This window comes from Desmodus rotundus, chromosome 2 (assembly GCF_022682495.2).
Source record: "Desmodus rotundus isolate HL8 chromosome 2, HLdesRot8A.1, whole genome shotgun sequence".
Taxonomy (NCBI): Eukaryota; Metazoa; Chordata; class Mammalia; order Chiroptera; family Phyllostomidae; genus Desmodus; species Desmodus rotundus.
In genome coordinates this window covers 22,435,205-22,461,927 of record NC_071388.1, presented here as the reverse complement: position 1 = coordinate 22,461,927, position 26,723 = coordinate 22,435,205, and the positions used below count along the sequence as shown (strand labels likewise).

The window sequence follows — 26,723 nt, the reverse complement described above, 5'->3', positions numbered from 1 at the left end:
GTGAGCTGTGGTTCTGAGGCAGGAGACAGCGTAGGAAGAACTGAGACCGCACTAGTGTTACTGGTCAGCGTCTGGCATCCTGATTGCCTTTCACCAATTAGGTAGATTAGATAGTAAACCGAGGCAGGGAGGAGGAAGGAGACAGGAGACACTAGCTCAGCAGTCCTGAGCCTGGTCTGATAATATCACCAGGTGTTCCAACATCCCAAGAAAGACTATGTTAGCAAGAAAGTAGGGAAGTCCTTGAAATTCTTTGTAGCTTTTCCACTATCTGGGAAAGAAAGCCTTGAAACTGTGCTTTCATCCCAGGGCCTGGAACGCGGGAGAGGGTCCATGGTGCCCAAAGAGAAGCCCATAAAACAACTTTGGTTAATCGTCTGCCTCTGGTCGCTATCTGTTTTACGAGGGAGTCCCTGATGCTTACAGAAAGAGCCCATAAATAACTTTGGAAAGTGCCCCAATTTTAATTAACTGCCTCCTGTCATGTATTTGTTTTACAACAAGGTGAACAAATGGAGTCTGGAGCAGGATAAGGATTTGGACTAACAGACCCCCACACATACCTACATTGGGGCAATCACATTCCCCCAGGAAAGCTGGCACCGCATTTACCCGTTAACCAATATGTAACTTTTTTCTCCCATCCCACCAACTATATAGTCCTTGACCTCTCTTGGGGGCTCGGGGCGCTCTTGACGCTCTTGGCTCCTGGGCCACTGGGCCTCTGGCCACCCGGCCTCAGGCTGCCCGGGGACTTGCCACCGTGGTCTGCAGCCGCTCTTACTTTTCCCGCCTTGCTTCGCTCTGAAACTTTGCCTTTCACCCCCTACTCTACCCAGTTCTGTTCTCTTCCGTGGGAACGGGCCACTAATAAACTGACCACACGCTACTCGATTTGCTGATTGTAATTCTTTACACATGTCAGCAAGAAGAACCAGGTGTCTCCCATCAGCAGTTAGGCTGCACTGAGATGCACTGTAGGTGTCACACACACATTTCGGATTTTGAAGACACAGTATGGAAAAAAAAAAGTGTAAAAGATCTCAATAACGTTTATAGTTATGATATATGCTGGCTATATGGGGTTAAATAAAATCCTTTAGTAAAATTAGTTTCACCTATGTCTTTTGCCTTTTTGAATATGGCCACTGGCACATTGAAAATTAAATATGTGGTTCACTTTATAATTCTGTTGGACCGTGCTGGTGCATGAGGTTTTCAGGTGTTACCAGTGACCGTGACCTTTTATCGATTTCAAGGTTTAGGAGAGCAGTGTTCACAGCCCCCTGGAAGTTTCAGGGTGAAGCCGCTCCTCTAGGACAGGCTTCCCATGTGGCCTTGGGCCTCTCCCGCAGGCTGCTTCTCCGCCTATCACCCCCTTTGCCTAAGCTTCGACAGGGGTGGAAACTGAGCCAGAAGAGAAGGAGGTCCCCGCACGGTTGAGAGGGTCTCACCCGGACACTGGGAGGGTGTGTGCGTTTTCACTCACATGTTCTCATTTGAACTGTGTTACAAGGAAGGGGGGAAGGAAGGAAAGGTTTTAGCACATAGAAAATTCTGGGGAGCTTTGAAAACCCTGTTTTAGAATTTATGCTCCAGAGATCAGTCTGCCCTACAATAGATATTTTGTAACGGTGGGGGTGTGGACCAAGCAGAGGAAACGGCACTTTCTGGGCTCCCGCAGAGCCCCGCCCTAGGCATCGCCTTACCCACAGCTAGCTGAGGGAGGGTGCAGCCCAGACGCTCAGCGATGGGCGAGAGGTCTTTCAATTTGTTCTGTTGTTTTCTCCCTTCTTCACTCACAATTCGTTCCTTCAACCACTGGTAGCACTAGGAAGAAAAAGAACATTGAAATGTTAATGTCTGGTAAGGGTGTGATGTCAGAGATAGCTAATTCAATACAATAGAAGGGCCTCCTGGTGAATTCCGGCATCTCCCTGACCTGCGCTGCAGGCGAATGTTCCTCTTGGTCTCGCTCCTCATTTATGGGTTTGAAACAAATCCATCCACATGCACCAAAGTGGTTAAAATCCTGACATAATCAATTATATCCAGTTTGCTTAGTGGAAGAAATGATGTTTCTTATCGAAATAGCCTGATTTTAGAAGGTAGCAAAAGGGAAAAAAAAAGCATTTACATTTCACCGAGGCCTATTATGTTTCCTTTTCCTCAAGAACGCTGGGCGTCAAGCTTCCTGCTCAAAGGAAGCGGTTATCTTACGTTTCTGTTATAACTTCCTTTCTCTTGCCTTCAATTTACTCCCCGTCTTGTATTCTTGTAATGGGGCTTTATTGTTAGCTTGCTCGCTCCTTCCTGGAAGTAGACGTGGTGTAACTGATAGGAACCAAGCAGATTTTTAAACTTTTCAAGTGAATAAAGACTTTCCCAAATGGGTAATGAAACTTAAAAAGGTAAGGAAACTCACAATGGGAAACTGCTCTTTAAACCCTGTGCGAATTGGCTGACCCTACTGTGTAGACTGCAGTGCGAGCCTGAATGCAAGGAGAAAGATCTTTAAAACTTCTCAGCGGCCTTTTTTCCAGAAGGTTCTGTTCTTACTAGGACACAGGGAACGATGCACTCCTCCCCACAAAACTAGCACTCAGCTCCAACATCCCAAGGAACAGAATATTCGTAAGAGTCTGCCGGCCTGTTTGAGTGAAAATGATGAGACCCACCCCGCGTGTGCCCTTGCGACACCAGGGCCACAGCAGACCCTCCGCTTCCCCACGGCTGCGGCTGCGGGCTCTGCAGCTGTCACCCACACTCCGCCCACGTTTCAGCAGGCAGCTGACTTTTGTTTTTAAAGTATTCCCCCCCCCCCAATTCTAAGACACCATTTCCAAAGAACAGGGTAACCACAGTATGTTTTTTTATGACCTCGGGGAGTGGTTTCGCAGGTGTGAAAAAGAGAAAGGGCAAGCCACCCCAGCTCTGTGCGCCTCCTGCCTCTCAAAGGCTCAGGGCCTGGCTCCTCGCCTGAGACTTTGGCCGGGAGTTTCCCCAGCCTCAGCCCTGGGAACCTCCGCATCTTCCAGGAGGAAGGGTGGCCTGGAGACCGCAGCTGCTGCCGCCGGTGATGGGGCGGACAGTTATGACCATGAGTGTGCGGCCGGGGCCCAGAGCCTCCCCCGAGTGGGATGCTGGGTGTGCCGAGAGTCCCTGAGCTTCCTTGTGCTGTCCTCAGACGGAGAAACGTCCCTAGCTCTCCCTTCACAACATCTTTCAGGGACCAGTATCTCTGAATGTCACGCAGGTTTTTAAAAGATCGAAAACCAATCGGCAAATGCGTTTTGAACAATTACTTTTTACTATAACGAAGAGAGTTCCTGAGGTTTCAGTATATTCCACACACATAGAGAGCGGTTGGTTTACTTATCGATCTACGGAAATCCGCTTTTCAAATCGTATGTTCAAATCACTGCGTTTTTGCTCTGAGGACTGGGTTACAAGTTATATGCCGTGTGTGCGCACTGGCGTAACGCCATGTTAGAGGCAGACTCCCAAAAGTAACAAATGTCAAATACGCAGTTGTCGAATCACACTCTCTTCCCCCTCAACACTGTAAATCTCACTGCTGCCTTCACCGTTGGGAGACGAGCTGGTTAGGCTGTTTAAAAAAGTGGATGCATAGGATCTACATTGCTTTCCTCCTACCAAAGGAAGCAAAAGTGCTTTGGAAATAAACAGCTTTCCCTGCTTTACAAGTGGGAAGATGTTAAGAGATGAGGCTTAATTAAAATACTAATTAATTATGGAAACAAGCCACGGTTTTACGTAAGAAGATTGGCAGGGCGTGTGGTTGTGCACAATAATAAACTAGCTTGTAGACTGGGCGATCATCTATGAATCAAAAGATGAAGTTTCCTCTTCCAACCCCACTACATCGCTTACCCCATGGCTGCAGCGATTTGACTGCGTGTTGATATTTCTTTCTAAGAGGAAGGCAGGGAGAGCTCCTTAGTCATCTCCACATCTCTGGTCCTGACACAGGTTGGCAGAGGAGGGGCCAGCCAACATGGTGTTGAGAGAGGAATCTGAGAAACCAGGGATTGAGCATCCCCGCCTCCGTGCAGGCGGCTGTGTGGGCAGTCCTGCATGGGTCCACAGTGCTGGTGGGTTCCACGGTGTTCCCTAATTCACCCTTTCACTGCCTGTCTCTCCATGAGTCCCCATGTTACTCCTCGAGGGCCGAGGCTGCCCCACTCACCCCTGTACCCTCAGCACTCAGCACGGAGCCCAGCACAGAGCAGAGAATACATGTTTGCCAAAGGGACAAAGGAAAGCTTTTCTCCCCAGGTCAGTGGACCACTGCTTGTATCTGTGAGCCATAGTATTTTCTAAAGTTTTCCTAACGCCCATTTCTTTGCTGTCTCCCAGTGCTGTGACTGTTACCCACGGGTCTCCATTTCATGGGGAATGATACTGGAGAGGCTACAGTCTCTGAGACAGGCCCCGTGTGCCCCCCACCTCCACCCCCAGCTGTCAATAATCCTGGGAACTCAGGCAGCCACTATGAAGCCACAGACAGCAGCAGTCACATTTCACCTCTGGATCTTGTCTAGAATACTTTGTTATCCAAGATCATTGACTTTTCTGTTTAAACATCAAATTCTTTGGCTCCAAAGAGCAGCAAAGTCTTCACTAGTGAGGTTGAAATCACTAGGTAAAGTGCTGGAGCTAAAAATTTCCTGAACTTAGACCGTGATATGCAATGCCTTTAGTCCCTTATCGCGAACACCTGCAGTAAGTACTTGGCCTGCCCCCCCCCCCCCACTTGGATTCATCTAGCTCTGTGTGTTTCCTATTTCCCTTTGACAGAGGGGTACGTATTTTTATGACTTTTCTGTAAGACGTTTTGCTAACAACCGGGCGGGGGGGGGTGTGCTCCTAAGTCCCATGGCACTTTTCATTTCTAGACTTTCTATTTAGAAGCTACATACCTGCTCTCTTGCTCACCCTTAGTTGACCTTCTATTGTGGCTCACTGTGTTCATTCAACAAGCATGTATGGAGCATTTATGGTGTGCCAGGCTCTGCGATGAGGTACATGAGTTAAGTTTCCAGTGTCTTTCCTAGAAATAGTCACAAATCACTGAGAAGTGTTTTGTAGTTGGGGTGTCCCTCTCAACGATTTCCTCAGAGCCATGTCTGTGCTGCCTCCCTGTGGCAAACGCCCAGCCAAGGAGCAGGATGTGAGCCGATGACAGCACCCCACCTTTTTTGCCACTGTCATTGGCCTAACAGGTTGGCGCGAGACCCAAGCTTGGCCAGTCTTTTCTTGACTGGAACTGGTCAATAAAATACCTGTTTTCTCTCGGGTTTCACGGCTTTAAGGACATAAGTCTGCAATCACCTGCTCTCCTGCTCCTGGCCTCGTGGAGAACCCCTGTTTCAGGAGAAGGAAATGACCCCCAGTGCAGAGAGAGAGAGAAGAGACAGAAAGTCCTGATGACGCTCAAGTCTGCGGATGGAGTCACCCCGAGGCCGTCTCCACTCAGGAGTGGCCCCTTCTTTGATCTCCTTAGTTTGAATTGAGTCCTATTGCTTGCACCTGCCTTTCACCTGCCCAGAGAATTCTGACTCTGGAAGAAGTGTTTACAGAATAGTAGAAGACGATGCAAATAACTGTAAAGTGAGGACAGGCTTCACAGAGGCGAAGACAACCAGGCTCTGTCTCTTGAGATGAGGGGAACTTCCACAGCAGGATGGGAAGAAGGGCATTTCTGGGAGGCACAAGGGAGTCCAGTGCGTTTGGGTGGAAAACGAAGTAATGTGATCGGGGAGGGACAAGAACAGAAAAATGAGCCCAACTTAGATCCCGAGGAGATTTCCTTGATTGCTTTTCTGTGGGGTTTGGGTTTTGTTCTATAAGCAATGATTGGGAAGTCGTTAAAGAATTTTAAGCAGGGTTATCATATAGTCCAATTAATTTTTTAGAAATATAATTGGTCACAGTGATGGATAGTCGGGAAGAGGGGAAAGAAATTCAGAGAGTGCAGAGAGGAGGTTACTGCAGCAAAGCAGGATAGAAATGATGAAGCTCTGAATGAGGGCTAAGCAGGGTGGACCACAGAGGGTCAAGGTGTAGACCGGAGGAATGGCTGCCCCATCGGACAGAGTGAGGGAGGAGAGGAGGCAGCTCGACATAACATAGCCTTGGCTTCTGTCTGGGACGACCAGATGGGAGGGTGGAGGCACTGTTAACCAGGGAGGAAGGGCAGGTTTGGGGAGTGAGGATAGATTCCGTTAGCATTTACAGCAGCCTCCCAGACCCCCCTGGGTAGTAGTACTTTCTAAAATAAAGGTATTTCTCCTACGGGGTTAATTTACCCCACCAATACAGTTCAATATTTACAACAGACACAAAATATTAGCAACTTCATTTTATTGGCATGTCTTCCAACAGCCAGTTTGGAACATCAGTCATTTATTCTATTTTGGGGGGAAGAGGGTATGTGAAAATTGGCAACTCCTTTATCTACGTACCTAGCTCGCTATATTAAATTTTATTTTGTATTTTACTGTTGGCATTCTCCTTCACTCCCAAGGTTGCCCTGATACTTGCTATTTTCCCTCCTCTACTTCAGTGGCTTTTCTACATGTACCTATATTAGTCCAGGAAACACTCAGGCTGATGATTTAGGAAGCCTCGAGCGTCTTCGGAACTCTAAAAGAGTGTGCTGTCGGATGGGCTGCCTTTCGCCTGCCCAGAGCCATTAATGGTTATTGTTAAGGATGTTTCAAAGTAGATGTTGAGCTGACTTTATAGGAGTCAAAAATGGAAATATTTTCTGAGTTGCTTTTGGGCTCCGTATCTATGATACGCCTCTTTGTTTTTTATTTCTCCTTTTGTTAGTGCATTTGTGAACATTAGTTTTTTTTTTCCAGCTGTCTGTGAGCCTTTCTCAAACAGTGATGGGGGTTAAACAATCTTATACTCCAAATACAGGGTAGCTGTCTCTTCTTTAAAAAACTGGGTTTGGGGGAGATAACTGGAGAGCCAGGAGACCTGGGTTCTCATAGCAACCTTCTCTGTTATGAGGTTACGCTCTTGGGCCCGTATCCAACCTCTCTGTGCTCAGTTCTACATCTGGAAAAGGTCATGTAAGGGTAGTGTGAGAACAAATACCCGACATATATGTGGCAGTACTTTGAGCTTTTTAGAAAGTCTTTGAAAGAATGGAAGGCCACAGGCTTAGCTACCACTGACTAATATCCATCTGTATCCATTTATCTTTGTGAGGGTAAAAGGAGATGAATAAAAACTCTTAGCCCAACGTTTGGCACATAGTAGGTGCTCAATAACATGGCAATTTTCAATGCTCCCCCTCCTTCTTCACTCTCTTCTTGCCTTTTATACCATCTTCCCTAAAATGCTTTTTAGTTTTCCTTTGCTGACTTATTCAGACTTGGTTCAGAACAATCTTCAATTTTCAGAAGCAAGACCATATTTAATATTCTAGTATAATTACAATTGTGATAATGCAAAACTAGAAATAGGACCGTGTCACCATGCTTATATTGTATTATTTTCGAGAACAAACAAGCCAATAGGGCAACTGTTACAGCAGAAAGGAAAGTGACAGACACTGAGAAGACTCTGATTAGGGAGGCACATGGTGGTCCCAGCCACACTGACTAACGGGCTGCTGGTCTGGGCCAGCTCCAGCCAACCTCCCACTGACTTTGTGCTGGGCGTTCAGACTCCTGCTTCCTCCTCAGGGCATTGGGCCTGTCTGAATTTTGAAAATGCCTGTATTCTCTCTCCTGATATCACAGAGTAATTTGTGATTCTAATGTTATTACACATTCTCATAAGTTTTTAAAAACAAACATGTTGTTAATAAGGAGCGATGTTTGGAGTACTCTCCAATGAATTAAGCATCAAGATGTTCTGAATGGAGGTAATTTTATGTCAATGATCTTGAATATCTTTATGCTGCAGAAAAGAATTTAAGCCACAGGACGTTGCAGCCAGAGCTGACCTCTGAACGCCAGCCCTGAGCCCCAGTGACAAAGGCTTGGCTGTGTGTTTGCTCTGAGTCCCCCCTCCTGACCCCTCCACCCCCATGCAGTAAAAAAAGTCAGCTACCCTCCAACCTTGCTCAGTTACAACTGGTCGGTCCCACATGGATCAAATTTCTATGGCTTAAATTTTGTTTTGTCAAGAAAAGTGAAGTTAGATGCTCCTTACATAGAAAAGGGATTTTTACATTTCATCAGTTTGAAGGGAGGAATGAAATGCCTCTTTTTAACATAAGAATAAATACCAGTGTAGGGATCTGAGCGCCAGGAGTCCCACCAGGTCTTTGGGCATTGCCCCCAGGCCCCAAAGGAGGACAGGTGTCTGTGCCGGCAGATTGTGAAGGGCTGACTGATGCTTGGCCAGGAGCGCAGGCCTCTGGCAGGCTCAGGGCTCTGGGCTCCGGGGAGCCTGCTCCAGGGACATCTCCCGGCCAAGACCACACTGTGCGTGAGCTGGAAGCCATCGGAAGCTGCACAGCTTTCTAATCCATCTTTCCCCCCTCTCTGCAACCCTGTCTCCCATCCCCAGACTCTTTCCGTGAGGTGGAGGGAAATACCTTCAGAGAGGCCCTGGAGCTTTCAGGTACCCCGTTTCCATATTTTCCTGAGATGATTCCACAGGCAAGTGGGGACCAGGTCATCGCTCCAACTCCTACAGCAGAAAAACAGCAGAAAAACTTGCTTGTTGCGAATTGGAATCAAAAGTGTGGGGGTGTTTAAGCAGGACTTGGCTAGTTATGGGAAAAAACGGGACAGATAAAAGGAGCTAATACCAGCATACATCTTTCTTATTAAAGGTTAGACATTTATAAACTGTGTTTTTATAAACCAATTAAATAGGCAGTCAGTTATAAGGAGTGGGCCTTCTAAACAAGCCTGAAAAGGTGGCTTATTCATGTACAAACTTCACATTTCTTTTTACACTCAGACACACTTTACTTGCATAGAAATTCAGTGCTTTGCTTGACCACTCAGTTTAAAATAGTGCCGGGCACATACCAGATGCAAACGTCTAGTGCATGGTAAACACACAGTAAGTGTTAGGAATAGTAACAGTTGCCATTGTTGAAATTTTTTAAATCTTTTTTTCCGTCACCCAACATTTTCCCACTCATGTGAACCTCTTTCTTAGGGGGAAAGTTATCTCTGGAAACTTTTTTTCTCTAAATAAATAAGCCTGAAAATGAGGCCTATTCATGTTTTTCTGAGGTCCAAAATTCTTGTGTATGTCTTGTGTATGTATTTCCCCTCTTTGGAATCATTCTGTCCACCTACACTAAACATGGAGTGCCTGGCTGGTGAGCTGTTCTTGAATCCCTCCTGTCTGACTCTGTTCCAGGCACAGAGTGGGAGACACAGATGTTTATATCCATATTTTTCTTGAAAAGCTAATCAGAATGCACTCAAAGATGCATGTTTTGGCTACAGCGAGCGCCCTATGAAAAATGAGTTTATTTACGGTTTCTTCCCTTCATTCTATATGCGTTTTTTGAACACCTGCTGAGTACGGCTTATCCGCCAGTCACAACGAGCTGTAGTTGCCCTGTTTGCACACACGCCTGATTGATTGGTCTGCAGCCTTTGGAAGGCATAGCTCTTCCATCCCTGCGTTAGGGAGGGGCATTGAGGAAAGCATTTCAGTAACTCTTTTTCCAGATCACTGGGCCTCCTATTGTTAAAAAAAATCATCAGTAAATTTGATTGAGAAAATTACCTATTTTGTGGTAGAGCTCTGGTAGCTGAACCTCTACTTTCTCTCTCTGGAAAAGATGGTACTCAGCTTGTTCACACACTGGAGGGATCATGTTGAATTGTCTTGCTACAGAATAGGCTTCCTAGGGAGAAATAAGATTGCAACTGGGTATGTACTGATGAGAAATAAGACAGTCCTGTGATTCGTATGCATGAGAAATTTCCACTTTAGTACAAACCAAGAAACATGTATGATGCGAAATAATAAGCCAAGGTATAACCATCGGTTTCACTAAGAGCAACAGCAACCACGAGCAATCCTTATGATTCTTCAGGAGGGTTTGGGCTGAGTCAAGCCCAGGGCAAGTTGGTCCAAGGGTGACTTAGGGACTATGATAAGGAAAATGTAGTTCGACTATTTTTAGGTTTCGAAAGAGGTGAAACTTCAACTAATACCTACCAATGACCTGTTATCAGCATGTGATAAATAGTACAGTCTTTAAAATAGAGTTTTTAAAGAAAACTAGACTATTATGTTCCCATATCTCACTAGCTAAGAAATTTAATTTACTCTCTTACCACCAAAAACACACTAAAATGTGATTCCTGTTAGAGAGCCGACCCTCCCTGCTGGGCTCTGAGCTGATGAGGTCCAGCCTCTGTATCCATCTCTATAATGATAGAATTGACTGCAGAGTTCTAGGGCCACAGCGACTGTGGGGAAAGATTGCAAGAGGCCCTGTGATTTACACCTGATATCTGAAGGACAATGCAGGCACACCCCAGAGACACGGGCTTCAGTTCCAGGCCACTGCCATAAAGTGAATCTCGCAGTAAGGCGAGGCACGCAAATGTTTGGCTTCCCAGTACCTATAAAAGTTATGTTCACACAATTCTGTAGTCTATTAAGTGTTTAATAGCATTACGTCTAAAAAATGTACATACTTAATTAAAAAATATTTTATTGCTCGAAAATGCTCACCATCCCCTGAGCCTTCAGCAAGACGTAATCCTTTAGCTTGCGGATGGTAACGTCCAAGATCACTGATCACAGATCATCATAACAAATATAATAATAAAGACAAAGTTTGAAATGTTGTGAGAACTACCAAAAGGTGTTACAGAGACACAAAGTGAGCAAGTGATGTTGGAAAAATGGCACCAATAGACTTGCTTGATGCGGGGTTGCCACAAACCTTCAGTTGGTAAAAACATCGTATCTGTGAAGCGCAATAAAGCAAAGGGCCATCGTCCCTGCCGTGAGACGCCCAATGGCCATTTAAGGACGGAAACGAAATTACCATGATCTCCATGGCACTCCACCGCGAGGTCCCCCAGTACATCGCCATGCCTTGGTTTATCACGTGCGTCATGGCTCGAACAATTTCTGCGGAAGGCCAAACGGAGAGCACTTCGTGAGTTTCTCTACTTTGCAAAGTTGTGTGATTTTTTTTTTTTTTTCCTCCCTGGCCAAGGTTTGGAAGTTTAATCCAAGTATTTCCAAGTATTTGTTTGATTAATATAATTGCTCTGACAATGGTGACAACATAATAGTCCGCCATGAAATATTGATGGTGTGGAGGCTGATGGTGCTTTTGGGTAAATTGACTTTCCATTTCCATTTGCAGGAGCAGCACTAAATGATATTAAAAACATAATGAGCACTTTAAGTTCTTCCTTTATTTTTATTGCTTCATGGTTCCTGGCCAGATAAAGGAACTCATGATTAACCTCCTTCAGAACCTGGGTACTTTGCTCACTAAAGTGAGAAGTAAGAGACAGCATTGGTTTTGACTTTGTGGAATGGAAGGTCATCGAGAATAGGCCTACCTTTGTGTGTTGCCTGTGCAGAGCTGGGCCTCACACAGGGTAGCTGTATAACAGAGATGACTCAGCAACAATGAACTTAGCAGAAAGATAAACGTATTAAATGAGGAACAAGCAGCTGAAGCCACAGTGGTTCCCAGCCCACTACGGCACTCCTTGTCCTTGACCACTTTGAACCAAATTTTATTCTAAGACACCCATGTAATGGATTTCACTGGGGCCTGTTCATGGCCCCACCCAGCTTGCTCATCAGCCTCTTGCAGCCTCACATCACATTTCCTGAACAGGACAATGAGTCCCCAGAGAGGTGGAGCCCAGCTCATCCTCTGGGCACCAGCCAGGTGTGGCGCAGAACCAGAGAGCGTGGAGAGCCTCAAGTTCAACTGAGTGAGAAGTCACAATCATGGTTGCATTTCTTCTACAAAGCAGGTCAGCCAAACACCAAGGATGCTAGGTCAGTCGACATTTTCAGGGGCTGCAGACCTTAGCTTCTCTGTGTCCCCTTAATACCTGTGGGTTAAATGTCCCTCAGAAGAGTCAAATCCTGGTCGCAAAGTTGAGTTGTGGTAGATGTATTCTTATTGTTTCTCACAAATAAGCACTGTCTAAATTTATAGGGAACAGGGTTTAGAATGTGACAGCAAGGTTAGGGTCTTAGCTTCCTTGCTTGGTTTATGTAAACCATTTTAAATTGCCCTTGGTTTCTTTCTTGAGAAGATGGGAATGCTTTTATTCACCACTGTCTACCCAACAGAGGTAGAATTTGGTTTATAAGCAAACTGAAATAACTCAGCAATAGAAACTAGGAATTTTACTCTCCCTTTAGCAAATTAGATACACAAAATTATACAAAACGTTTTCTTTTATTATGCAAACGGACAATAAACATTTCTGAAAGTTGAAAGCCCCAGAAGTATTCTCTCCCTTTGAACTTCTCTATGGGTGTTCTGCTCCCTTGCCTTTCCCCTCCTGTTCCATTCAGAGGTGAGGAGTTCGTTCAATTGACAGTATTAAGGGTCTGCTGGCTGGGAGCTGGGGATACTGTGGTGACCCCACATATTGGTAAACACTGTTGAGGTTCACAGAGAATAAACTGAACCCAAGATACTCCCCTTCCTCTAAGTCTGTAATCAGGTAAGATGACCACAGAACATTTGGGATGGGGGTCAGGGAAGAAAGAAGGGAGAGGGAGACTTGTGGAAATGAGATGGAGAGGGGAGAAAGTTGGGTGGGAAGGACTCTTCTGCCAGATGGTGGGACCCAGAGGTGTGTAGGACTCGCCCAGGAAGACACTGTTTGATGAATCCTGCTCTCAGCAAAGGAGCAGTCATGTGAAAATGAGGTGGGTGTGAAAAGTGAGGAAGAGAAGAGAACAAATAGTTCTGGGTGTGGAAGACCCTATGCCTGACAATCCAAGGCCACAGGTACTTGAGTTGCTGGTAATTTCTTTCTCCCTGATCTGTTTGGCCTCTGACCCTGCAGAGATGAGCTGGGCGGGATGTTGAAAAAAGAACTCCAGGAGACCTATTCCTTTGTCAGAAGCAAAGTAGTTTCCTTTGTGAACCATATAGTACTGCAAGATTTGTAGTTGATTGGGCACAGTATTACAACTTGAAAAAGAGCCAAAGGATGACAAAAATTGTAAAGTGGGCTGAATGAACAAAGTCAGCTTTCTCTTTCCTTCTCATTTTGCCTTAATTGGGTGAAGGCACTTTTCACAAGTTCTGAGGAAAAAGATGTCTTTAGAACTACTTTGATGGATAATATCACAAATTGCCCCAATAATTGTCCCCAGGAATTATTTAAAAATAGAATGTATGGAAAGAGGAAAGGGCCAGGGCTCTTATTTTCAGTTTTCTTTGAGGAGGCTGCAGGGAGACATTAGGGGAGAACTGAGAGGCTGCAGTTGGAGATTCATGTTGCCAGAAAAATAAAATTTAATTTAACACACATTAATTTTTTTTTAATGTCAGAGAAAAGTCCCCCAAGTGTTTAGCTAACAGGAAATTGCCATACTGATGGCTGAGATGGGGTTTACCGTGATTCTACTATTTAAGGACACTAGAGGGCAGCATTGTTGAGAAAAAAAGGAACTGAGTCTAAATTCTGTTGTTTTACTTGTGTGTCATGGAAATGCATTTTAAAAGCATAGTCAGAGCATCGATTCTGAGTCCGGAGAAGGACATTAGGAAGATCACTTAGTGCATTGCATTCACCTGCTCCTGGGAAAGAACACAGGCGAGCCGATGAAATCTGGCAACCCAATACTGAATGTGACTGCACCGCTTTTCCAGGAAGCCCTAGCACCAGCGGGTCTCAGCCCTGGCTGCACATTCGAAACTGCACTATCCGGGCTCAGTATTAACTACACTCGAAACTGTAGAAACCGAAACTCTATTATATCAGAATCTCTGGGGGTGAGGCCTGGCACCAATGCTTTAAAACCGCATCCCTGGTGAGCCCAGGGTGCAGGCAGGGCTGAGAACCGCGGTGCTCATCCTCACCAGTGTTCCCCACGCATGGCAGCAGCAGCCGCCTCTGGGAACTTGTTAGAGATGCAGAGACTAGGGCTTCACCCCAGACTTCCTGAACTACAAAATCGGGGGGCTGGTGGGACCCAGCAGTCTGTTTTAACCGGCCCTCCAAGCAATTCTGGCACAGAATAAAGTTTGAGGACCACTGCTTCATACCATTCCCAAGTAAGGAATGCGTTAGGAGATGTGTGAACAGGCAGTCACTATGGCACGCATGCCTTCTTGCACATGCGCGTGCACGCGTGCACACACACTTGGGTATGAGTCGGGATCACCTGAGGAAGGTGATGAACACACACAGGTGCAGGTCCTGGCCCACTTCAATGAGCCCGGGCCTTTGAATTATTTTCATTAGTTCTCAAATCTCAAAGTTTGTGAAACACTGTCTAAACTATCAAACCCGCCCCCTCCCCTCCAAACCTGTGTTAAATCTTCCCCCCACACTCCTTTCCAGGGTGAAATAATCATTGCTATTCTTCAATCTGCGGGCCACAGGCAGCTCTCTCCTATTCCCTGCAGCCCAGCACATAGCTGGCCAGCTATATATGCCACAAGTCAGTTTTGCTTCTCTTAAGATTCCATTTCCCCGTAAAGTGAGGATGATATCGATCCTGTGGAATCCTTTCAAAGCTTGACCCGGGGTGAGGTGTGTAGATTAATCTGTGAATCTAAAAGAGTGACACAAACTGAATAACAAGGAAGCAGGACATAGCTCTGGTTGATTCTTGTTTCTTCTCAAATAGGCCCAGATTCTCACATTTTAGTTACCCATCTCCCCCCAAAAAGTTGGCATTCTCCTTTCAGTAATGTAGGTCATCTATATTTTAAAATATGCATTTTAAACTAAAGGCCTTAATAAAACTTGTTTAAGTGAAAACAATTTGTTGATAAACATTTTTTAATTGTCCCTCATGCAAAAAATGGTCACTCACATTAAACCTCTGTTCACGGAAAATGCTCCCTAGAACCTTGGAGGTTGTAAGTGGAGAGTTATACTGAGTGAGCCCCAAGGACCGAAGGTAAATATGCAGAAATCGAGTTCACCTGGCCATGGAGACGCGGAATAATAAAAAAACCAAACATGAGACATGTTCCAGTGCAGTTTCCTCTCACTGCAGAGGAGGAAATACGGGCTAGGAGTTCCTTGTTTTAAGGCTTACTTAAAAGCTTGAATATTATCAATAATTATAACTATTTCAATTATGGTTACAAAAGGCAGAGACTGGATACACAAGATAATTGTACTATATAGTGGAGCTATGTGATTTTGTTCTATATTTTCTAAGTTTCTTTAAATATGTTATCATACTTTTATAATCTAAAAAAGAAAGAAGATTCCCTAACAAGCAAAGGCCCCACTTTAAAAGCACTAACATGTTATAGGTTAATTCACAAATATTAGGTTGGATCAAATGAATTGCCATTTTTAGAGGTCAAAAACTGTTGACTGTTGACAGTGTCATTGACGCAGTTCGGCCTCACTGCTATCAGATCTTCTTTCCCGAGAGGAGAAGGGGCGGCTGGGGCACTGGCCGAACGCGGAGGCCCGCCCGGGTTCATCAGAGGAGTTGTTGTGAACACTGATTAAAAAAAAAAAAAACAAAAAAAAAAAACAGGTCTAGACCTGGGCACAATTTTTACTCCAAGCCAGCTGTTTGTTCCTAAATATCTAAACTTGACTTGTTTATTACCTTCAGACGCTTGTGGTGGTGCAGGTTTCTAATGGTGCCTCTTTGTGGCTTGGAGGTTTCTTCTGGGTTCTTTATCAGTCCTTTATCGCCCTGCCTTTGGAGAATCCTCCCTCAGTGGTCAGCTGAGGCTCTGGGGATACAGGACAATCCTTTCTCGCAGGAACGACACTCAGACCCACAGAGGAAGCGACATCACGGTTATCCGGAAAGGCTTGTTGACTGTCCGAGGAAAGCCTGGCTTCATTTTCCTTGCAGAGCGCACGCCAGGGTTTAGGAGACATTTATGTCCCATCATTGCCACTACCTTGGGCACGTTGTTCAACCTTCCTGGATCTCAGTGTCTTCCACACAAATGAGCAGATTGATATTAACTGAGCACATAAGAAATCTTTACAATAACTCTTTAGGTGGGTTATATTTTAACCCCCACTTTATTGATGAAGAAGCCGAGGCTCAGAAAGATAGGCAACTGGGCAAGTTCTCAGGAGACTGTCTAAGGCCACTTCTAGCTCTGCAGTCTGTGACTGGTCATCTTGGAAAGTACGCTGTGGGAGAGGAGGGCTGGGGACAGAAAACTAACAGAGTATTTACATAACTGATCCCACTGCATATCTGTGAGTGTGTGATGCCTTGTGGTTATATCCATCCCTTTGCACGTAATATGCCGATGACTATAGTTTTCAATGTGTTTGAATGACAAGAAATGTGAGCTATCCTTTTTGCTTTTGCAAGGAAAGATGTCAAATCTGATGACTCTTTGAAAAAGAGAGCCGAAAGGTGGCCTGTGTCTGCAACAGACCTGTTGAAGCTTAGAGAAAGAGTGATCTTCACAAAGGTGTTCCTTTACAAGGAATAGCTTTTGGGGGCAGGGTGTTGGTCAAAATGATTCTGTCTCAGAACAGCCCGGATTCAAGAGACTCACAGGGACACATGTGAGCTCTGTGTCTCCAAGGGCAGTGCACTGTCCTCCCCCTGCAGCTACCCTGAGAGATCCCCCGCCCCCAAAGGACACATGGCCCTCTACCCCTCTGCTCTACCACACACTGCTTTTCCCTGACCCTAGACAGTTTGAACCGCGCCTTTGATGTTTCCAAATCTTATTCCAGAAGGTGGGCTAGGTGTCATCACATTATTGAAATGGGACACTTTTACTCTAAGTCCAAAGGCCCTGAACAAAAACAGTGGCTGGTAAGCAGTTGGTTGAGAGACAATTTAATCAGACTTGTCTGAGTTTGTGGCATTTCCCTACCTTCCTGTGAAGCCTCGCTCCCCCTCCATCTTTCACCTTATCTCAAACTGAAAAAAAAACTCCAAAAAATCCCATTTGCAGAACCTACAAATAGGAGGAGCTCCCTCTAGTAAGAGCCTGAACTTGCTGCGACTTCTGAACACACACACAGGCTATCCTGCGGACTCTGCTCATTCCTTGTTCAGCTCTCCCTACAGCAGGGGAGGCTGTGGGGTGCTGTACACTTGTAATATTTCTTCCTCCACCACACAGGCATCTTCAGTCCTAGCAAGGGAGCAACTGTTCATTACACATTGAGATAAGAGTGGCCAAAGGACTTGACTAAGGCAATGACATAGTTTTCTTATCTTTCAAAACTACTCTCTCCTCACTATTTCTTTATAATCTTTTTATCACTACACCCAACAGCTCACCTAGACCAATAGCTCACTTGCACCAACAGCTCACCAGACCAACTACTGCTGGCTGATGCTCCAAATGATTATGTCGAATATAGATGATAAAATCACAACTTGTCCTTCAACATAATGTAAACATGTTCCCCACTATTTCCTGCTAAAACCTGGTGATTCCAAAACATCAGTTCGTAATTCCGATGTTTGGTTAGTACCAAATGGTCGCAATGAAGTGACCGTTAGACCATTTCCGCCCTGATGAAAGGGAGGCAGCGTTCGCGGTGGGTACAGAATACGGCGCTCTTCCTCCACATGCCAGATCCTGGAAGGTTTATGGGCAGCAGAATAAGTTCTCATTAATCTAGAGACATCCCAATGAGAGTAAGTAAAAACCCCATTGCCTTAAATTTTGTCTGGAGCAAGGCAACAAATAAAGAAATGTAAATAAACAAACAATCGAAGTGAACTGAAATCCCAGGGTTGTGCGAATTTCCTGGACACCGGACTTGTCCCTTCACCTGTGAAGCTAGAAAACGTATCATCAGTGGATTAGGAATGTGTGTTAGCGTCCTGGGGTTTCCTTTGGCAACGTTACTGGCCAATCCTTTAAAAAGGATTTTTTAACAGTTTGAACATGGGTCTTATCCTGAAATGGGATAGCTCTCTGACGTAAATGAAAAATTAGTATTTGTAAAAGAATTTTCTTTCCTTCTAAAACTTTTGATGTGTTGCTCTTGGCAATCAAGCTCACACATTTTATCATAGAATATGGCTGTTTTTGTTTGGGCTGCTTCAACAAAAATACGATAGACATATAACAAAAATACCAGGTGACAAAAACAAATATTAACTTTTTTGTCTGGAGGCTGGGCAATCCAAGATCAAGGTGCGGGCAGATTCAGTGTCTGGTGAGAGCTCTCTTCCTGGTTCATGGACAGCTTTTCATTGTCCTCACACGGTGCAAGGGGTGAGGGAGCTCTCTGGGGTCTCTTTTATAACTACACTAATGTCAGTCATGCAGGCTCTGCCCTCATGACCTGGTCACCTACCAAAGGCCCCACCTCCTAATACCATCACATTGGGTATTAGGTTTCTACAGAGGAACTTGGTGGAAACGAAAGGACTGTCTCTAGCAAGGATGACGTAGAAAACTCCCACAGCAAGTGTTACCAGTTGTTCTGCTTTGCCATGGATGACATTCCCATGAACACCTGATTTTGAATAACCTGACTTTTCTTAGTGAATATGCCAGGATGAATAATTTACAACATACATGCAGAAATAAATAAGGAAATTAACTTGCTGTGTCGATTAAGCTGAGTGAAACTTTTCTTATATATATCAGAAACAATGATGGTTTAAGGAACTCTGGAATAGACAATACAACCTATCAGTAACACTTAGAAAGATATGATAGAAATTATAAATACCCCTCCTTGAGAGGGTCTGGCACAAATAATGCCCCCTTTTTATTACAAAATTTTTTATTACAAAAGGATGAGCACGTAATTCTGTAACATAACAATATCATACCCTAGCACACCGTATGACATATTAGGTGAAATGTTCAAATTGAAACTATAAACTATCACACCAATATCATTACCCTGCCAACCACACTCAAGCAGGCCTTCCTTCTGCCGGACTCTGTGAGTCACAGATCTAAAGATGGTATCTTTGAGAATTATTAGCTTTTTATTTTGTGATTCTCTTGCACTTTGGGCTGCAATTTTTCTTAGAAATGAGGATGTCTCAGACTTCTTGGTATATCAGTTGGGTTGTTGTTACTGTTTTAATGGAAAGAGTTATTGAAAACTCAATTAAAAGTCCTTAAATTATAAAAGAGATGTATGGGTTTTTGTCACTGGAAGTGCAGAGGTTGTTATACACGCTTCAGAACTGGTTGTTCCAAGCCACTGAGGACCACCTTCTTCCTAATCTGTGCTCTGCCCTCCCCAGGTTGGATTCCACTGTGGCATCAAGGTGGCTGGCTATCAGTAACTTCTGTGGCCACCTGCTTTCTTGTCCATCTTGTCCAGGGCTCTTTTATCTCAGCTCCTGACATTCACTCTGATTGGCCTGTTTCAGTCACATGAACCAGTGACTCTGGCCAAGGGAAGAATGGGCTGATGGGCTTAACACAACCCAGAACCAACCTTGGAACTGAGGTCCAGCAAGGGGAGAGGAAGTGGCCATCCTCTCAGTCAGCTGGCAGTCTGGGGGGGGGGACATCATCACCCACATGAATATCTGGGTACCTGAGAGGGGACAGGTGACTTCTGGGCTGACAGCCAACAATGGCCTCTGTGTTCAGACTGGGTCTGGTTGGGCACACCCACAGCAGAAGGACAGGGAGGGAGCTAACTCTTCAAGTGCCCACTGTGTGCTGGGCTCTGTGCCGGGCATTTTATCGATATGATCGAATCGACACTTTACTACAGCCCAGTGAGGTGGTTTTGTCACATCTTCATTCTACATTTGAAGAAGTGGAGGCCCAGAGAGGTGATGAACTTGATGAAGCCAGGTTTTCTCTTCTCCTCTAAAACCAGCCTCACCCACCAACACCCATGCTCAAGCAAAATGAAAAAACATATGCTTTTCCCTTTCTTTTCATCCCTATTTCTATATTTCATGCCCACTCTTTTGATTTTGGTATTTGAAGCATGGAGAGGGTTAAAATATCTCTATTAGCTGAGGAAATAAGCTTTTGGGTGTGTCACAGGGAAATGTATTATGCAAAACTCATTAAGGAATAGTTTTCCAAATGTTCACTGAGATACTAAAAAATAAATTTAAGCAAACCCTGCGAGTTCTACATGGCACCCAATATCTCTCCATCCCTCATTAGTGGAACAATTATTTTTACACGTGGGAGCATCTGTCATTGCGTTGTAGATATCTGACTCAAGCCCTGAATTTCTGATCTTTTATCTTGTGTGAAGGTCACCTACTGGTCAGACAGGCCAATGTGGAATCGTACCCGTGTAGCTTCTTATTCTATTATCCAGTCTGCAGCTTTTTTTATTTACACAATTGGCTGTGTGTATCAGCTGCGTGGGACAGGCTTTTAACTTTATTTTAAAAGGAATTCTATCTTGTGGATGAAAGATTAAAGCAGGCAACTTGGCAGAGGATTGATAAGAGGAAAAAAATATTTATCCTAACGAGATTTTCTACTGGCAAATCTAGTTTCATGCTGTAACAGGAAGCAGTCTTTATTGGTTCTTTAAAAGTGTAGAGCTGGCCTTCCTCGCTGGTCCTCCCAGGGGAGACATCTGGAAGGAGATGCTGTCTTCATCTTAATTTTATTAAACACTCTGCCCTTCCAGGGGAGGCAGCTTCCTGGCTGCCCGGGATCCGTTTTGGCTCTTCAGACCTTATCTGTGTTTGTGAGGTGTCTGGTAACTAACCAAAAGGCAACTTTTGAACTTGACAAAGTGGAATGGATGATTTTCTCAGCTTTTCGACAGTGAACTACCTGGTACAGAGGAAACAGCAACTTTGCTAATATTTTAAAACGAGGCACCTGTGGCTCTGCATGTTAAAATGAAAGGCAGGCCCAGGAATGGCCCAGCATCCATTGCAAGAGCCAGTGCAGCGGAGGGGGGCCTGTCCCCCTGGGTGTGCCCGTCCCCCTGGGTGTGCCCTGGGAGGCCCCACATCCTCCTCCTGGCACCTGTCTCCCTGCTCCACACGCTGTCTGCTTGTATCCAGAACCCTTCATCTCTTTCTCTGGGGCTTGCTTTCCTATTTCTGAGGTTCTTCTCCATCCCCCCACAAAGATCTCTGTTTCTCCTTATTTTCTCCATTAGGATCTTCAGCTAGGGGAGGGTTTAGCAAGGTTTTTCATAGAAGATAGTGCTTCTTAAATATCTCTACCGCATGATCCACTCAAGTGCCACAGAAGAAAAACATTAGACAACCTTGACTTTGGCATAAAAATTTATGCAAATTTCAACTCTACACCATAATAAAGCATTTCCTTTAAAACAATAATACTATTTTTTTCTTTACAAATCTTTGAGTAAAACTGACATGGAAGGAAAAGGCCCCATGTTTACTCTGCAGCCTGTCCAACCACCCTCCCCCAGCCACCGTTTCCACACACAGCGCATTTCCGTCCCTGTGTCTCAGGAGAAACGCACACCTGGTTGTGAGGCAAAGAGCCGGCTGGCGGGGTGGGGGGGGGGGGAGAGACTGGAAAGGTGTAACAAATAGTCCCTCTCCGGGATTGGTCTTTAATTAGACACAGAACCCTCGTTTGACCTAATAATCCTTTATGTCGGAAACTTTTGTGGATTTTCACGTCACATTTTATGAGGCCCCCTCACATAACACTAGGGTCTTCTGTCTTCTGGAACAGCGATTTTCAACGGGTGTGCTGCAAGAATGTTTAAAACATGCAACGCTTGATTAGTCAGGGTCACTGAGCTCTTTTCCCTTAGACTGTCAAATAAAAAATGACAACACCCCACACGACAATAGCCGTCCAGTGTGGATGAATCAAAATTACACCCATCATTTTGTCAGATCAGCAAAAAATATATTTTTTGGTGTGCCTCAGAATTTCAGTAATTAGTTTATGTGTGCTATGAGATTAAAAAAGGTTAAAAATCGCTGTTCTGGAGTACTAATAAGAACAGCTTACACTAATATAGCTGTTCTTATTAATATACTTACACTTGGCCTATTTCTAAACACTACATATAATAACTCATTTAGTCCTCATAACAATCTTCTGAAATAGGTCTGTTATTATTATTGTTGTTGTTTTGCACATGAGGAAACTGAGGCTCAGCTGAGGTGAGTACATTATTTAAGGCCACCCAGCCTAGTGAGTGCTGGAGCTGCGGTTTGGAAGCAAGCAGTCTAGCCCTCGTTCGCTCGTGGCTGTAGAGCGCACTTTAGCGAGACAGAAATAGGCAGACTCGGGCCCGCCAAGTGGGCTCGGATGGGCTGATGGAGCAGGACAGCTTACATGGAAGGAACAGAATGCTAACTGCAGAGCTGCTTGGGGAACCAAAGGAACCCTTTCCTGTTTCCTGAGATCACACTCTCTGTACAGGCGACTGCCCGGTGTGTGTGTGACCACATGGTGCTCCTCTGTCATTACTCTTTAAAAATAATAAGACATAACATAAGTGGAAATGATGTTTTCTTCTCATCCTGCGATGGGTTATCAGTCAGAGCCTGATTTGGAGGCCACCGAGGGAAGGTGCGCTCGGCTCAGCTTGTTCAGGGAATGGCGCACAGGTCTCCCCAGGGTGCTGGCCTGCTTCTGGGGGGATGTGTGAGAAGTGGGCTGGCTTCTGCTGGTGGAATCTAGGGTAGGAAAACTAGCCTTGATTGTGGTGTGTTTCTAAGTCTCAAGGAATGTCTCTGGACTTCAACAGCCATGAGATCATAGTTAATACTGACAGCTCAATGCTACTGGCATTTTTATCTCATTTGTGTGTGAATGTGTGTGGTTATTGTTTCAATCTTTAGTTTTGTCAAAGTAACACACGCACATTGTTTAAAGAGTCACAACTAAAAGGCTTGTAACAAAGAGCAGTAGTAGCCCTTTGACTCTGCCTGCACCCCAGAGGAAACTGCTTGCAACATTTGTCAGTGTTCATTCTGGAATCAGTCTCTACATTTCTCGGCGTTTATGCATTACTATCACGGTCCAGATCTTTTAGACATTATCTACCATTCTGGAAGTGAGCTTTAGCTTCCGCTCATGCATTCTTCTAAGTTCACTATTTTTCAATATATTCACATCTCAGTTTAGGATTAAATTCATATTCTGTTTTCATTACAATGACTGTGTACTTAATGTCCACTGCTGAGCTAAGTAGTTTATGATGATTGCATTTGCTTTCTTGTATAACTTTTCTTTTTTCTTTTAGTTGACAATTGCTACATTCGTTTAGCTTTATTTGGAGCTATAGTTAAATTTCCCATGTTTTGAGCAAATGTCTCTGAATATAGTTTTCCACATGGTCAAGCTTGTGAGAAACTCAGTTCCTTTTTTTTTTTTTTCTGGCAACATCCCATCTAGAGCCTGCCGCCCTCCTGCCACACCCTCCTTCCCCATCATCCTGGAGATTCTCTTCTTCCCTTTGATGAGTTGGATCCCATGGCTTCCCCTGTGTGGTTTATTCTCTCATTTAGGTGGAGCACGTTTTCAGTAGCTTCTGAGGAATTGTGTTGGGGACACAGAAAAGTAGAATGCTGTTATTTCCTCACCCACGGTTGGTAGCTTGCCCACCATCTTTTGGCTTGGACTTCTGAAGCCTTCCCCGTGGTATTCTGGCTGTCCATTTTGCTGGTGAAAAACGTTGGGCCATCTCTATTCTTCAGACTTAAGGGGTGTCTGTTATTAAATCTCTGGAATATTTTAGGATGCTTTCCTTTATCTTTTCAGTTATGAAATTTCCCTATAATGTTCCTTTGTGTGGGTCTTCATTCATTGTCCTGGATACTTGGTGGGCACTTTCAATCTGGAGGCTCATATTCTTCGAATCAGGAGATTTTCTTGTATTTTTTTAAAAATTACCTCTCCTCCATGTTTTTCTGTTCTCCCGAGAAATCTTTTAGTTGAATTGATATTGGACCTCCTGGAAAGAATTTTAATTTTCTTATCTTTTCGCTCCTATTGTCTGTGCCTTTTTTTCCCTGCTTTTGGGATCTTCCTCAACTTCAATATTCAGTGTCTTTATTGATTTTTTAAACATTTTAACCATTATATTTTATAATCTCTAAGATTTTTTTCTACTTGTATGTTGCTCTTGCATTCTCTCTTTATCCTGCTCTTGTTCCACTGATGCAGTAGCTTCTCTTTTCTAACCAAGTATATTAATTATAGCTTCTTTGAAATTTTCTGTATCCCTCTGCATTGCTCTGCTTTCTTCTGTTGAGCTCTTACATTTATATGGTTTTCTTTGAATGTCACACGATCCTTGGGTTTTTGTTTAAGAGTAAAGCACTAAAATGGTGCTTAGATGGCACTTTTCAATTAAAGCAATTAGGGGACTTGCCACTTTGTCCCATTGAGGTTTTCTTTCATAGAAATGTCAGTATCTGTTAGATTATTTTTTCTGGTATAGTTACTTTTCTCCAGAGAAATGTTCTTTTATTTTTGCATGGGTGAAATGCATGATTAGTGACCTGGGTGTAAGTGAGAGGAAAGATCAGGGGTCCCTTGTTTTAAGCCTGTCCCCACCTTCCTCTGTGTCTGGTATCCCTTAGGCTAGAACTTCTCAATGAAATTGTCTGGTTAATATACCTCTTGCCTCCTTCATTGGCGGAGAACGGCAGGACCCTGCCTACAGATATGGCGACATGGAGCTTCAGTTGTTCTGTATAGTCTTGAATAACTACCTTGTTTCTGGTTCCCGCCTCACCCCCATCTTCAGTGACTTTGGTGCCTCTTTGGGACGGCACCATTCTCAGGCTGTGTGGTACAAACGAACTTGCTTCTCACTCGTGGACATTTTCAATACATCTTTTCAGTTCTGCTAAGTCATTTACAATTTCTCCATCCCTTCTCCACTTTCAAATATATTGGTCCGGATTTTAAGTTGTCTGCTACTTTTATGAGGAAGGTTTTATTTAGTTCTTTGCCCTGTATGCTATTTATTGGATACATTTTTATTTTTTTTAAAAAAATGGGGCAGAGATATTTTACTTTGTCATCCTAAATCAAGAAGTTTCTTTGCTGTTTCCAAATGACAAACTGACACTCTGCGATTTGGTGGCTTTTACTCCCTCACTCAAGCCCATTTCATCGGAACTGCTCTTGTCGAGGTTATTGAAGATCTCTGCACTGGTAACACCCGTGAGCAGTTCTCAGTCCTCATCTTACTTGGCCCATTAGCAGCATTGGCTATAATTGGCCACTTCTTCCTCCTTTTTGTGTTTTATTTCCCTGTTCCTTGGGCACCAAACTCTTCTTTCTCTCCTCCTAATCTTTTGATGTTGGGGAACCCCAGGGCTCAGTTTTTGGTCCTTTTTTTCTATGTCTTTTTTTTCTTTCTTTCTGTTTTTCCTCCCTGTGTGATTTTAGATATTCTCTCAATGCTTTAAATATCATTTACTTGCAAACGACCCACAGATTTAAATTTCTGTCTGTCTTCTGAGTTTCATTGTCCAGCTGCCTACTGAACATCTTCCCTTGGATGTCTAATGACATTTCAAACTCATCATGACTAAATCAGATTCCATCTCTCCCACAAACCAGCTCCACCTGCAGTGTTCCCCATCTCAGTTATGGCAGCTCCATCCTTCTGGTGACTCAGGCCTAAATCCTTGGAGTCATTCTGTGCCACCCACATCCAACGCATCAGGAACTTCCTCTGGCTCTACTTTCAATATGTATCCAAACTCACCACTTTTACACTTCCACAGCTAGCCCTGTCCAAGCCATCATCACTTAGATCCTCTCACTAGATTCTCTCCTCCTCTGTCTAAACTTTTCCACTCTTCAAGCAAGCGAGGAGGCTTCAGAGTCACAGAGCTGAGAGTATGGGAGGAGGAGAAAGGAAAGCTCGCTTTCACAGAAGGATGCTCACTCATAAAGGGCCAAGGGTTGCGGTCCCCAGGGTAATAATTGGTGTGGGCAGGGATCCTTGGATGCTAAAACTGGATTGTGAGGGGCCAGGCTATTCACCTGGTCTCAAAGAAACCCACCCCATGTTATCTATTAATTACTAAGTCAAAGAGGTACCATCATGGTGGAGAAAGCTAGCAGAAGTCTTCTTAACCGAGTGGTCAACCTTAACATGACCAATAATGAGACACAGTGACTCCTGGGCCTCCTGAGAGGCACACTGAGAGGACCCAACATCACCTGCATAGTCTTCTTGGCAAAAATGCTTAATCTTAATCTAATCATGAGAAAACAGACAAGTCTAGACCAAGAGATACTCAACAAAGCACTGGTTTTGATTTTTTAAAATGTCGATGTCATTAAAGAGAAAAGAAAGTGGAGGAACCATTTTAGACTAAGAGATGAAAAAAGCTGCCATAACTAAATGTAATGTGGGATTCTTAATTAAGTCACAGACCCGCCTCCTTGATTCACCACCACCACCACCACTACCACCACCACCACCACCACCACCAACAACAACAAAAAACCCTAAAAAATAATCCTATAGAAGCCATTTTAGGAAATTTGAATAGGGCTGGTATATTATATAATAGTGGTATATTAAGAGTTAAAGTTCTTGGGCATGATGATTGTGTTATGGTTATATAGAAGAATGCCTCATTATCAGGGGACAGGAGAAAGTATGGGTGAAATGTCATTAGAGAGAAAGCAA

At 44.3% G+C, this 26,723-nt stretch overlaps 1 protein-coding gene across 5 annotated transcripts in view; it reads right to left on the bottom strand.

Annotated features, from left to right (window-relative positions):
* Nucleotides 1–26,723, bottom strand: part of KCNAB1 (potassium voltage-gated channel subfamily A regulatory beta subunit 1) — a 364,487-nt gene that overhangs the window by 12,584 nt on the left and 325,180 nt on the right. For all 5 annotated transcript variants that reach the window (XM_071220559.1, XM_071220560.1, XM_071220561.1 and 2 more), the window contains 4 exons: nt 11,021–11,106; nt 9,742–9,862; nt 8,585–8,679; nt 1,710–1,830 (listed from right to left, as the gene is read on the bottom strand). In XM_071220559.1, coding sequence (XP_071076660.1) covers nt 1,710–1,830; nt 8,585–8,679; nt 9,742–9,862; nt 11,021–11,106 — 423 coding nt within the window. The remainder of the gene's footprint in view (nt 1–1,709; nt 1,831–8,584; nt 8,680–9,741; nt 9,863–11,020; nt 11,107–26,723) is intronic.